This window comes from Cibotium barometz, chromosome 63, assembly GCF_041138505.1.
Source record: "Cibotium barometz isolate CiBa-2024 chromosome 63, ASM4113850v1, whole genome shotgun sequence".
NCBI lineage: Eukaryota > Viridiplantae > Streptophyta > Polypodiopsida > Cyatheales > Cibotiaceae > Cibotium > Cibotium barometz.
In genome coordinates this window covers 2,677,045-2,691,480 of record NC_141108.1, presented here as the reverse complement: position 1 = coordinate 2,691,480, position 14,436 = coordinate 2,677,045, and the positions used below count along the sequence as shown (strand labels likewise).

Below are 14,436 nucleotides of genomic sequence, written 5' to 3'. Positions count from 1 at the left end.
TTCCAGAAGATTTTTGTTCGGGACAACCTCCCTCCCCAACTTCCCCCGTCCAGACCGGAGGATCACAGGATTGACCCCTCCTAGGCTCGGAACCCCCGAGAAACTTTCCGTATCACCTTTCCAAGGCAATGGAATCGGAGTTGGACCGCCAACTCCAAGAATTGTTGCAAGCTGGCTTCATCCGCCCCAGCGTGTCGCCATTTGCAGCACCGATCTTATTTGTCAAGAAAAAGGATGGGTCTTCCCGTTTGTGTGTCGATTATCGTGCACTCAACAAGCTGACTATCAAGAGCAGATTCCCGATGCCTCGAATTGACTATATTCTCGAGAGACTCAATGGAGCAAAGGTGTTCTCAAAACTGGATTTAAAGAGTGGGCACCACCAGGTGCGGATTGTGGAAGGGGACATCCCCAAGACAGCCTTCCGTACGGAACGGGCCCACTATGAATTTGTGGTCATGCCATTTGGCTTGACGAACGCCCCAGCTACATTTAACCGCATGATGATGCGTGTTTTCCGGGATTTGATTGGATAGTGTGTGTTCATATATTTGGACGACAGACTGGTATTTTCAGCTACGGTTGAACAGCATGACATTGATGTGGAGAAAGTCCTTAAGTTGCTAGAAAGCAACAAGCTCTATGTCAATGAAAAGAAGTCAAAATTTAATCTGTTCCACGTGCATTACTTGGGATATATAATTAGTGCTGAAGGCATTCAACTTGATCCGGCTGAAGTGGCCGAGATTGTCAACTAGGAAGTGCCTCAGACAACCTATGACATTAGATCATTTGTGGGTATATGCCACGCATATTCCACCCACATCGACAAGTTTTCTGACCTCTCGGCAGATCTCACCGATCTGCTAAAGGGAGTGAAACACGAAGGCAAAAGATTCGAATGACTCCACGAGCGTTGGAGGCATTCCAGAACCTCAAGGTGGCTTTATCACAAGCACCTTGTTTAGCACTTGCTGTCATGTGCATCACAGATGCCATGGACATTTCCAGAGCTAGATCCAGAAGAGGCAAGCAGATAAAGACTATGAACCAGTAGAAGATAGACATGGAGCAGAACTTGGAGCCAAGTATGGAACAGAGGGGCTGTCGGCTGGATGGAGCATGACATCAGCAACACCAGTGGGCTGTCGGCTGCAGGACAGAGGGGTGCTGGCTGAAGGCGCATCAAGAGATTCAGTCGGCAGCATTTAAATGGAATTAATGAATTATGAACTGGCCGACCAGCAGTCGGCCAGTTTCTCATGCACTCCAAGGGGCTATAAATAGCCCCCTTGCTCTTTGTATTAGGCATTCCACCCACTAGGGGTGTGAGTCAATAGGAGGTCCCATAGGGGACAGAATTTAGGGTTAGGAACCTTTTTATGAAGGCAGCCCATGGCTGCAAAGATCTGTACCTTTTTTGTACATAGTATATAATGAAATTCCAGCACTTCTCACTCTCTCTCTCTACTCTCTCTCTACCTGCGTTTTTGCATCAGATGGTGCGTTTTGCATCAGAAGGTCTTCAAGAGTGTTTAGGGCTGAAAGAAGACTACCCAGAGCTTCCGCGCGTTACATTGGTATCAGAGCATCAGGCTCAGCAAAGCTAAACACTGATTCAGTCCCATATGATGGTGTACAGGTCCAAGGTACAGGAAAGTACACGGATTCGAAGCCCAAGGCGGGAACACAGATCGGGAAGAACTCCCAGGAGGTTTGTTGGTGGTGTTCCACAGTGCCAGATGGGGATGGCAGTGCCGTGAGCCAGATGGGTTCTCAGGTAACGGTCCCAAGGGAGGTTGATCCTCCAAGGGTGCTGTGAGAGTGCCAGACTCAGTTCCAGGAACGAAGACCAAGACGGTGTTCAGAGTCAGGGCAGGAATGGATTGTGGACTAGAGGAAGACCAGATGCATAGATCTTCATCAGAGACAGAGTGGTTTGGAGAAACAGACCGGATTTTCAGAGAAAAAGGTTTGCCAGGAATGGATGATGACAGAGGGACTTCGGAACAGGATTGGGATGATGACAGTCATCCAAGAGCAGGTTGGATTCCCGTCATCAAGTTTAGCAGAGGGGGATGTCATGTGCATCACAGATGCCATGGACATTTCCAGAGCTAGATCCAGAAGAGGCAAGCAAATAAAGACTATGAACCAGTAGAAGATAGACATGGAGCAGAACTTGGAGCCAAGTATGGAACAGAGGGGCTGTCGGCGGCTGGATGGAGCATGACATCAGCAACACCAGTGGGCTGTCGGCTGCAGGACAGAGGGGTGCTGGCTGAAGGCGCATCAAGAGATTCAGTCGACAGCATTTAAATGGAATTAATGAATTATGAACTGGCCGACCAGCAGTCGGCCAGTTTCTCATGCACTCCAAGGGGCTATAAATAGCCCCCTTGCTCTTTGTATTAGGCATTCCACCCACTAGGGGTGTGAGTCAATAGGAGGTCCCATAGGGGACAGAATTTAGGGTTAGGAACCTTTTTATGAAGGCAGCCCATGGCTGCAAAGATCTGTACCTTTTTTGTACATAGTATATACTGAAATTCCAGCACTTCTCACTCTCTCTCTCTACTCTCTCTCTACCTGCGTTTTTGCATCAGATGGTGCGTTTTGCATCAGAAGGTCTTCAAGAGTGTTTAGGGCTGAAAGAAGACTACCCAGAGCTTCCGCGCGTTACACTTGCCTCGTGGGACGATCCATTTCAGGTGATCACCAATGCGAGTAACATCGCAATTGGAGGTGTATTGCAACAGAATGGTCATCCAGTAGCTTACATGTCTCGTAAGTTACTACCCGCCGAGAAGAACTACTCAATCTATGATCGTGAACTCCTAGCAGTTATACAGGCCTTGAAACATTGGAAACATTTCCTGTATGGCCGTGACTTTGAGGTTCGCACTAACCATCAGGCATTACGCTGGGATTCAGACGATGCCAAGTGCACAGTGGAGTGATCGACAACACCGCTGGAGTCAAATATTCCAGTATTTCGGTGGTATGATTGAGTACCTTCCAGGAAAGGCCAATCCAGTGGCCGACACTTTGAGCAAGAAGGGACAAGTGTCTACGATTCAGACCACTAGACTTGACCTTGTTGGTACAAGACTAGAGGACATGAAGCACACGTACGCGGATTCCGAGCAATTCGGTACTCAGTGGGAACAGGCATTGGATGCCACAGGACCATGCCATTTTCTGATACGCGATGGTTGGCTTTTCTACATAGGCCGACTATGTGTCATGATGTCATTCAGGGCAGCTCTTCTCCATGATGCCCATGACGCCATTACAGGTGGTCATAGGGGCATGAATTCGATTCTGGAGGAATTAGAACGGCAATACTATTGGCCAAAGATGAGGCGTGATGTGTTTACATATGTACAACGCTGTGACATTTGTCAAAAGGTGAAAGCTCAAGGTGGAAAGAAGATAGGGTTGTTACAGCCCTTGCCAATTCCTGTGGGTCCTTTCCAAGACATTTCCATGGACTTTGTCACGAATCTGCCTCCCAGTTCGAGTAAGCGTAATACGCAGTGCTTAACTATTGTTGATAGGTTTAGCAAATTTGTTATGCTTATTCCTTGCAGGGCCAATGTGACCGCCGAGGATGTTGCCCATTTGTTCATTCGGCATTGGTACCCGATTGGCAGAATTCCTAGGACCATAGTGTCAGACCGAGATGCCAAGTTTACCAGTCATTTTTGGAGGGCATTGTTTGATAATTTTGGTACTAAGTTGAATTTTTCCAGTGCATTCCACCCACAGACAGACGGCCAGACAGAGATATACAACCAATTGGCCTTTGATGTGTTGAAGTGGTATGTCCACGATCAGCAAGGTAAGTGGGAATCGTATTTGCCTTTAGTTCAAGCTGTTTTGAATGACTCTTTTTCTTCAGCTATTGATAAGACTCCATATGAGGCAGCGTTTGGAAGACCTTTCAAGTCATCGTTAACCAGGACTTCGTCTTCAGTACCGGAGGCGAACAGAGTGACGGAGTCTTACCGGGAGATCTTAGAGTCAGTAAAAGACAGATTGGCTAAAGCACAAGAGGCCTACACTCGACAGGCCAATAAAGACCGAAGGGATATGAAGTTTTCGGAAGGAGATTGGGTTTATCTTCGGATAATGAAGCAAAGATTGAAGCAGGTGGGCAAGCGATGCCCAAAGTTGTCTTTCAGGAGCTTCGGACCTTTTCCCATCCGGAAAAAGATCAATGAGGTGTCTATGCAATTAAAGCTACCTCCGAGTTGGACTATGCACGATGTATTTCATGTCAGTTGGTTAAAGCCATATGCAGGTCCACCCCCTTCAGAGGTCAAAGACGAAGCGGAACCAGACATTGTTGATGAAGCAGAAGTAATGGTTCCAGAACAAATCCTTCTGCACCGTTTCAAGCGTGGCTCAGGCCGAAGACTACGGCAGTTCCTCACGAAGTTTCAGGACCAAGGAACTCATGAAGCGGTATGGCTCGACAAAGAGTTTTTCGAAGACTATCCGGCATTATTGACGGATTATTTGGAGGCTATGCAGCTTCCGTCAAGTTAAGCAGAAGGGGATGTCACGTGCATCCCGCACTTGGATGCCACGTAGACATTTCTGTACAGAAGGTGCAGGACCTGGGATGGTGAACTGGTCCCATGTGAGCCCAGTCCGGGACGAGTCAGCCAAGGATCCATCTCAGTCGTCCGAGGTCAAGTGTGCATTGTCCAAGGTCAGGTGTGCATTGTCCTGCACACGAAACAGTGCCAGTCCACGCTGTGTGTCTCCCTCTGGAATGATGTCAGTTGTTCTGTATGTCTGGTCTGCCACTAGATGTCAGACAACTGTGTAGATGTAGGTATGCAGCAGGTTTGGACACAGGGAAACCTATGGGCCACCTCAAGGGGGCCAGGCAGCCCCAAGACTTGCCCACCAGCCCAAGGAGGGGCTGGGCAGGCTGTCGGCCAGCCCAAGAGGGCTGGGCAGGCTGTCGGCCAGCCCAAGAGGGCTTGGCCAAGCAGCCAACTGGCTTTTGGGCCAGCCCAGCCAGTTGGCTAGCCCATAGGGCAGCCTGGAGTGCAGGCGGCCAGTGCCCAGGTGCTGCCCAGCAGCCTGCGCTGGCCTCGACAGCAGCCCACAAAGGCAGCTAGGACAGTCCAGTGTGAACGTGGGAATTTTCAGCTTTAAATACTATTAAAACAGGTCGTGGAGGGAAAAGTGAACCAGTCGACTCCTCCTGATGGGGTAGTATAAATAGTGGAGGCCACAATCCCATTCACCATCTCATTATTCACCAAGAGCTCAAGCAAATCAAGGGCTAGACAAGCCAAGGGAATTGCTAAGCAAAGGGGTGGAGAACTGAAGGTCAAGGGCAGGGTATTCCCAGCCAAGAAAAGGTCCAAGATTGCTGTATTTTCTTTCAGTTTTCTCATCATTCTAATAAAGCAAATACACCATCCGTGGTGGGGGCCCTACAGAGGGTAATTGGGACCCAATACTGTGTCCTCTACCTCTCTCTCTCTATTTCTGCACATCTCCTTTCAGTTTGTGCGTTAATTTCCGTCGCGAAAAGAGTACTGAATTCTGAGTATTGAAGTTACCGATTCTTCTCCAAAGCTTCCGCATATTACAATAGAGCTACCCTAGGAACTCATGTGGGCATGGGGAAAGTACAAGACAATCCGCATAAGGGCCAGGAAGGCCCTGGCTGTACCCACCAACCTTGGGAGGGCCATAGGAGGGCTTTAGGACAGTCCCAGGGCTCTTGCAAGGGTAACCAACTGGTTATCCAGCCCTAGGGGACTGTAGGGCATGTGTGGGGCAGCCCATACAGGCTGCCTAGCATCCCTTATGTCATGCGCACAGTGCCCAGCAGCCTGTTCACCATGCACCTAGTGCCCAACCCAGTATGAAAGCATGCGCAGCATTTAATAGCCTTTTTTGCTGTATTTATTCCGTTGTGGAGGATTTTCTGACAGCCGACTGCTGTCCTAGAGAGGTATTTTTTGCTGTATTTATTCCGTTGTGGAGGATTTTCTGACAGCCGACTGCTGTCCTAGAGGGGTATAAATACCCATGCCTCGGTTCACTTCATCTCACCATTTGCCAAGTGCTGATCAAGCTAACAAAGAAGGGGTGAAGGATTGCAGGTCAAGGGCAGAGATTCCTCTCAGCCAAGAAAGGTTCAGTCAGTCTTTTATTTCAGTATTTTACATCATTCTAATAAAAGCAAATACACCAGTCGTGGTGGGGGCCCTACAGAGGGTATTCGGGACCCAATACTGTGTCCTCTTCTCCCTCTCTCTTTTCCAGACAATGTATCAAATGTCACATGGTTGTAACTTTGGTTTCATAGGTCACTTTGGCCTTTTGAAGACGTTAATATAACATTTCATTTCTCTTTCTCTATTTTTCTCCACATCTATATTCAGTTTTGTGCGTTAATGTTGTCGCGACAAGTGTGCTGTTTTTTTGAGCATTGAAGTTACCAACCTATAATGTGGGCATGGGGAAGGACAAGGATGACCTGTCGGCTGCACAAGTGGACTGACGGCTGCATGGAACAGGTCGGAGCTGCGTTTAATGGAGAACATGTCCAGTCGGCTGGCCGACTGCTGCTCTTTGTCCAAAAGGCCTATATAAGGGCACTAGAGCTCATAGTTAAAGTTATTCACTCCCTTATGGAGTGGGTCCAGTATTTAGGACTGTATTGGGTGTTTCCACCTTTTCATGGAAGGCAGCCCATGGCTGCAAGAACCTATGTACCTTTTTGTACCATATGAAGATACTGAATTTCCAGCCATCTCTCTCTCTCTCCCGTCTGCGTTTTTGCATCAGCATGTTCTACATGGTGTTTAGGGCTGAAAGAAGACTCTTAGAGCTTCCGCATGTAACAAGAGGGCACAGTGTGTGCGTTGCAGTTTGCCTCTACACGACGGAACAGTCATCACCGTGTATCATCACCTAGAGCCACTGGGTGATGGAGGCCAGCCCCGCTCTTTCCTACAAGGAGGCAGCAGGAGGATAGACTCTCCGCTTCTCTTACTGCAAGATTGATATAGTACCTAATCCCGACAGATCGTCAAATCCCTAACCTTCAGGGACTAGTCAAAGATGGGAGATCGTCAGCAGCATAGCTGTATGGCATATATGGCCGGCCCATCGTAGCGAGACCATTGAGGGCACTCTCACCACCGACCTGCTGAGTCCATCCATTCCATTTGGACCAACATCACTCATACCCTCCGCCGCGGCCAATGAGAGAAGCTGCAGGGCGGATTGGGTGCGACGACGGTCCATCCATTCCATTTGGACCAACATCACTCATACCCTCCACCGCGGCCAATGAGAGAAGCTTCAGGGCAGATTGGGTGCGAAGACGGTGCAAGGCCTTCTTGTACACATGGAGCTGGGGCCCCTTTCTATCTGATCAGGCCAGCAAGAACACTTAGCATTACAGGCCACCGGTGTGGCTTCCCCCCACACCCCTTTATGAGGTGGTTCCCTCCGTGAGCTGCCAGCCATGAGGGAACTGCCCTCCCCGTTTTCTTTTGCCTCTTATGAGGGTTCTAAGCATATAAACCTAGGCTATGGCTGCTGTTTTTTAACTAATAGAAAAATCTATTTTCCGGGAAAAAAAGTCCCTTAAAAAGATTTCAATAAATGCATTACTCAGCCATTTTAGTTATCATATGCAGTTCTGAGGTCTCTCCCACGCTCCACGTGCACATGTAAGAATACAAATACATATGCATACAGCTCTGTTTACTAAAAAAAGCAGCTGAATGCCATGTTGGAAAGAAAAGTAAGCAAAAAATGGGATAACACACATTTCTGGACCTTCTTCCCCATTCTCTGCAAGTTGAGGTGTCTTGTTGCGGCCTGTCCTGAATGATGTGTTGCCACGACCACCTCGACCTCCCAGGAGTAGCAATTCCCGCTGATCTGGCCTCGTTAATTCTAGCAGAACTTTCCCAGATCCAGAGAGATCATCCCCAGCCTCTCTGATCACCGTGCCTAAAGGAACTTTGATTGTACAATCTACACCAGCCGCTCCATCTTGGCTTTTACCCAGTCCATGGCTGCCTCTACCTGCACGAAAGTGTACAGATTTTCTAAAGGAGAGCAAAGAATTCATTGAGGGGTTTGCTTCGACATATATGTTACCCCCTCTACCACCACTTCCCCCAGAGGGCCCACCAAAAGGCACATACTTCTCCCTTCTGAATGCCACAACACCATTTCCTCCATTGCCCCCCTTGACATATATCTTGGCCTTGTCAAAGGATCGCATTACTGCTGGAAGTCCCCTCTTTTGTGGCTTCTCCCCGCCCTTTCCATCCTGAGTCTTGCCCCCTCTCCTCTCTTCTGCTTCAATCTCATTCGTGATGCGCGCTATGAAGGCAGCTTCATCTTCTTCATCATCCGGTGTCTCTGCCACCTCATTCTCTGATGATGTGTGACTGTCTTGTAGCTTTTTCTTCTTTGAAGTATACAATGGTTTCTCGTTCAAAGAGTCAACTACATAATAACTCTCTGCGTTATTCGCCTTCCAGGCTCTTGCTTCAAACTGTGCCAGTTCTTTCTCTGCTTCGGGAAAAAGTGCATCTTCTTCCACCTCATCTGTCCCACTGTGATCAGAACTATGATCTTCTTCTTCATCATTTTCCCCTATATCCTCCACACTGTCTAGTTCTTCTTCATCTGTTTCCTCCTCCTCGACATCATCCACATTCTGGGTAAGATGACTATATGAAGCTACCCATTTACCTGCATTTCTCTTTTCTTTTTCAAGTTGAGTGAGCTCCTTCTCAGCTTCACGGAGAAGTTCGGCCTCCTCTTCTTCTGCCATGGGGCCCAAGTCCCCTTCGTAATAGACATATCTATCCTCATCTTCTTCACTGTTATCCCCATGACCATCACTATCATCATCGTCATCCTCTGCATTGATTTCAACCCACTCAAACTCTTCCTCATCACCATCACCATCATCATCTTCCAACTCATCAACAGTATCACATACTTTTGAAATGTCGGCATCGGAAGATTCATAGGCAGCCAAGGAAAACCGCAACAGCGGGTCCAATTTTTGCTCCTCTGGAAGCTTCTGGAGGAGTCTCTCATGGGCGAGTTGAAGCTCCAGCTGCTGCCTTTGCTGCAAGAGAGGGTCTTCTTCATCCAGGTGAGGCTGAAGGGCAGTGAGTGTAGAGGCCCCACCACCAATGCACAGCAGGATGTCCTCGTGCTGGGTTACGTTGAGCTTGCTGGGCTTTGAAGTGGGAAGTATTTTGGGCTTCGAAGAAGTTTTCTTCTTTCGCTTGCTGCAGATGATGGGTAAGTAGCGAGGGGAGCTGAACGTAGGGCGAGTCGCAGGGGATGAGAGCGACACTAAAGGGTTTGGTGAGCACGATACAGCCATCGCCATCTTTTGTTCTTGTATGTGCCTCCCTCTGCTGTAGCTTTATCCACACACACAGCCTTATTATTTTTATTAGCCTTATTATTTTTATTAGTCCTCCCAAGCAACCAAAATAAGCACCCAAAATGTTTTTCTTGAAATAAATAATTTTGTTATCCTAAAGTCTTGGTTTTGTCTTAGGAAAACCTAGCTTTGTTTAATTTTTGAAGGTAACGAACCTTTGAACATTTCTGAAGGTTAGAAGATCGTGGCAAATCCACGCATCGCAACGTGCACGTAGTATCTCGAACTCGCTTTGGATTGCATGGAAGCCACTTGCACAGTGAGAACCGTACAGGGTATAATAAAGGAGTCGCAGAAGGAGGTTCCAGAGTGGGCACAAATGCTTCTTCGGGAATAATATTTTTCTAAAAAAAGTATATTCAGTGTCAGAATTAAACTTTTTTTCTAACCAGTGAAAAAAAGAGCAACCTTCAAGCCCAATCGGTTTTAATTTTAAAAATGCATAGATTAATGGTTTTACAACTAAAACCTCAAAAAATTGAATCTTTAAATTCAAGGCTAAGCAAAATTACAACCGGTTCTTCTTAATTTAACCCGTGAAAATTACACTAAAGGACGGTTTTTTTCTGACACTGAGTATATTGCTTTTAACACTAACTCTGATAATTTGTTTACCAAAAAAAAAAGTTTAGTAGTTTCTGAAAACAATTCTTAAAACACTCTTTCAAAGCAAGGCACCTCTATATTAAAAGATGCCATGTGGCAAGAATTTGGAGGTTCAAGAAGAGGAGGAGGAGATTTGAAGAGGTGGGGTAGAATTTGAATTTGGAAGTTTGAAGAGATGTGAAGCAGCACGAGTCAACCCACTAGTAATCCTAATGATGGGTTACTTTCTATTATTTATGCTTTGATATATGCTACTTTTTTTTATGGGCTTATTATTGTTCACGCTTCCAAAGTGCAAGCCCTCTTGGACTTTGGAGAGGCTCTCATTGATGAATGCAAGCACATGGATTGATGGTTACTTTCCCTCTTCATTCTAGCAATCCATATCAATAGAAGACGTCATATTAATGGTTTTTTTCTTTTGCTATTCATGCATGTAGCCAATAGTAAATTGCATCATTTATATATCTATAAACCTTCAATATTTATCAGTTACCTTTTATTGATTGTTTTTTTGTTTATATACAATGTTCAAAATTATCCCCGTAGCCAGATCCAGGCTCTCTTATTCCTTTACTTTATTCTGTCAATGATCTAGAATTCGGCCTTCCAGCCTCTATAGACTGGGCAATCCCTACGGGACCATACACCTCATCGTCGACAGCTGGCAAGGAATCAAGCCGGCCTGTCGCTCTCTCAAGCTTCATCGCTTGATCCTCCTGCTCTGTCAGAGGGATGACTACATGCTAGGGTAGGCTTATTCACTGCACTAGCCTGGGCCCGTAGAACTAGGTAGCATCATAATGCTCGTCCCGCACAGAGTGTCGAGTACGGACTGTCGGGTACAGTCTCTGCACAAAGTGTGGGGTACGGGCAGCATAGGTTATCGGGGTATCGACCATGGGGGTGGTGAGGGATTTATATAGGGGCTGGTACGGGGTACGGGTGCAGGGAAAGGGAGAGCAAAGCAAGGTACAAAGGATGGTGTACGGTGAAAGTATACCGATCTGTGTGGTTGCATGAGTCTAGGGAAAGGGATGGTGCATGTACGTGGACAAAAGATGAGGTACGCAAGTACCTTCCGAGTCAGTGGCCGCATAGGTGTCCACATGTCAGCCAATGTGGACCATACATTGGGACAGTCAACCTTTGGTCCTTACATGGCTGTTGTACAAGTGCCCGGGTAGGTGAACGCCATCTTTTTGGGATAGGGACCCCTAATTTGGGACACCGACCTCGATATGCGTGCCGGACCGCCCACCAACTGCTACGAAATTTTTTTTGACGAAAACATCCATGGTGTTTCCCTGGTCATGGTGGGGGTGCAGTCCATTTATAGATATATCTTTTATAGATTTATAAGATTTAACAATTAACATTGTATATTTCTTCTATTACACACACATACACACGTGTGTGTGTGTGTGTGTGTGTGTGTGAGAGAGAGAGGAGAGAGAGAGAGAGAGAGAGAGAGAGAGAGAGAGAGAGAGTAAGGTTCCCCCCGTCCAAAATAGGAAAAACACTTAAGATAGTCTACTAAGTCTTAACTTGGAAAAAATTTCCTACTCGTCGACACCTTGACCATGCAAAGATTCAAGGATACGATTTGTAGGTAAGTTCTAGTTTTATCTCGCAGGGGAAGTGTGGTCTTTTAAAAATCAAGTCACCCATAGGGTAATTAATCTTAATTTGGACATTTACTAATCTTGATTTCCTAGAGACAATGCTTTTTTCCTCAAGGCACAGCCACGGGCCTATTCTTCTAGAATAAAGTTGCCCACCGAGAATCTCTTTATCTAGCGTAGGACTTTCACTTAATCTGTTGGAAAGCTACCCGACTAATCGGGTCCACTCATCTGTATGATGGTGCCGTCAGGGCATTCCATCCTCCCACTTTCCACCCTACTCACACGAGTCAATTTGTTTTCTAATTAATCCTACCACACTGTTTGACATAAATAAACATGTTCCTTAATTAAGACCCTTTCACAAGGTTCGTTAAAACAGCCTATTTCTACAATATAATAATGCCAAAGATAAAATTTATAGGAAAAAAAGTTTATACAAGAATCAATTCCATACAAGCCAAACCGGCTCTCTTATTCTTTTCCTTTATACTGTGCCGATGATCTAGAATTTGGCCTTCCAGCCTCTGCATGCTAGGCAAAACCCTACGGGACCATACACCTCATCATCGACCGCTGGCGAGGACTCAAGCTGGCCTGTCGCCCCCTCAGGCTCCGTCACTCGATCCTCCCGCCCCTCAGAGGGATGTCTACGCGCTAAGGTAGGCTTGTTCACCGCACTAGCCTAGGCCCTCAGAACTAGAGAGCATCACAATTACTCGCCTCAATCGGTGAGCCTCATTCTCCCAATGGTATGAGGGATACCATGGGCCAACTCTGGGCCTTACTAACGTCTCTGCCGTCCGGCTACATAAGCACAAGAACGGGGCAGCGTTGTCAAGGCAGGGAGAAGTTGTACATGTACCTTAATTTAACCAAGATAACAATCCATTTACTTAACTAAACCATAGGACTAGAATCCACGTTACCTTCTTAAGAAAACAACCCTTTCACAAAGATTTTAGCATTTCAACTTGAGATTGCGATAAGACATTCTTTATTAAGGCATATATTGTTGTTTAAAAGAATAAAAAATTTAACTAGTAAATCATTCAAATATTAACAATTAAACCTCAACCCCTAAGAATGATATATAATTGGAAAACACTATATATATATATCTTATAGAAATTTATCGTTTATCGTTGTCTTTGCTTGCTAATAAGAGTTTCAGAACTTGATGTATGAGAATAGAGAGTCTTCTAATACCTTCTCGTACGATTGAAATTATCCGATCCTCCCCAAGCTTTATCTCCTCTTACTCGTACTCTGACTTTTCTCTCTTTCGAAGGTCTATGGCAAAGTAGCCTTCTCTTGCAGGGCTATGGCATACTATTCTTTCTTTAAAAGAAAGGCTATGGAGTAGTAGTACCTCTATTCATCATGTACATTACTTCACATGAATCTTGCACCAATCCTCTTCTATTTACTCATAGAGATACTTGTTGAATTTGATTATCTTTAACCTTGCTATTCCTATTTCTTGACCTAATTTTACTCTAGCTCATGATGCCTTGTAGCCAAGGGTGGGCTTGATGTTCCTCTTGAATTAGGGGACCTCTTCTTGATTAACATGGAAGGACTCATGTCCTTCCATATAAAAAACTTTATAGTCTCTAGCTATAATTATGGCTTCTGAAATAGAGTATGGTTTTGCATTCTTGACGAGGTTATTCAAAGGTAGATTAAGCTTCCAAGTGAATCGATGGAGAAGAGTTACCTCATCCATCTCTAGAGCTAATCGGAGAAGTTTTAGCAAGATTTTGGTGGTATTCTTCCAGGGTCTTCCCTTCTTGGGTTAGCTCCAAAAATTCATTCATTTTATCCTCTCGAAATCCTGGAGGACAAAACCTTTCACGAAGGTGTACTTTCATGGCATCCCATAACTGATTCTAGTTTGAGTGGTTAGATTGACAATGATGCTTCCAACTAATTCGGCATTTCTTATGATTTTTAGATGAGCAAGGGTGAACTTGCTTCTTTCATTGTATCCATGAAAAGTTCAAAACTATCAAATACTTACCATAGCACCACATCTGAAGGCACTCATGATGATTAAGACATATGAGATCTTTATTTTTTTTGAATTACACATATGGTGCCTTGGGATTGACACATCTAAAGATTATCAGGATTAACACAACTGAGATGATTAGTTTTTTGAAAATTACACATCTAGTATCTTAGGATTAACACATCTAATAGCATGATCCTATGGGAATTACACATCCAAAGTTAGACCTGAGATGGGTTCAAGATCTTGGATGATCGTCCTAGTGTAAAGCATCCAATGGATGACATTCATACGCCAACTATTCAAACCTTAATGGAGTTATAATCTTAATAATTTATAATATGCGAATCAATGAGATATATCCTAGAAATTTTCTCTAAACAAAGTTTCGGTCTATCCATCTAGTCATTTAGTCTCTCACTAGTTTCTTAATTTGATTACCCTATGTTTTTCCTCAAAAGGTTTTCTCCCCAATCTTATTTCTCAAATTTATTATACAAATATCTTGCATGTGCACCCCCAAGATGCAAGCACAATTTCATAGGATGATTGTCTCAACATGTGAGGATATTCAAACCATTTCTATGGCCAGTAGAGATGATTGATTCATTCTCATATGACAAACAATCACTTGTTTTAATCCCTTGATAGTTAGCCTTTACTCTGATACCAATTGTAAGGTTCCCCTCTTCCAAAATAGGGGAAACACTTAAGATAGTCTA

The 14,436-nt window shown here is 45.3% G+C and overlaps 1 protein-coding gene across 1 annotated transcript in view; it reads right to left on the bottom strand.

The window, feature by feature from the left end:
- The window catches only part of LOC147603570 (GTP-binding protein OBGC, chloroplastic-like), a 55,085-nt gene extending 45,615 nt beyond the window's left edge, over positions 1 to 9,470 (bottom strand). The window contains exon 1 of the mRNA XM_086795790.1: positions 7,818 to 9,470. Within this exon, the coding sequence (XP_086651916.1) occupies positions 7,818 to 9,412 (1,595 nt within the window). The 5' untranslated portion in view covers positions 9,413 to 9,470. The remainder of the gene's footprint in view (positions 1 to 7,817) is intronic.
- Between the last annotated feature and the right edge of the window lie 4,966 nt (positions 9,471 to 14,436).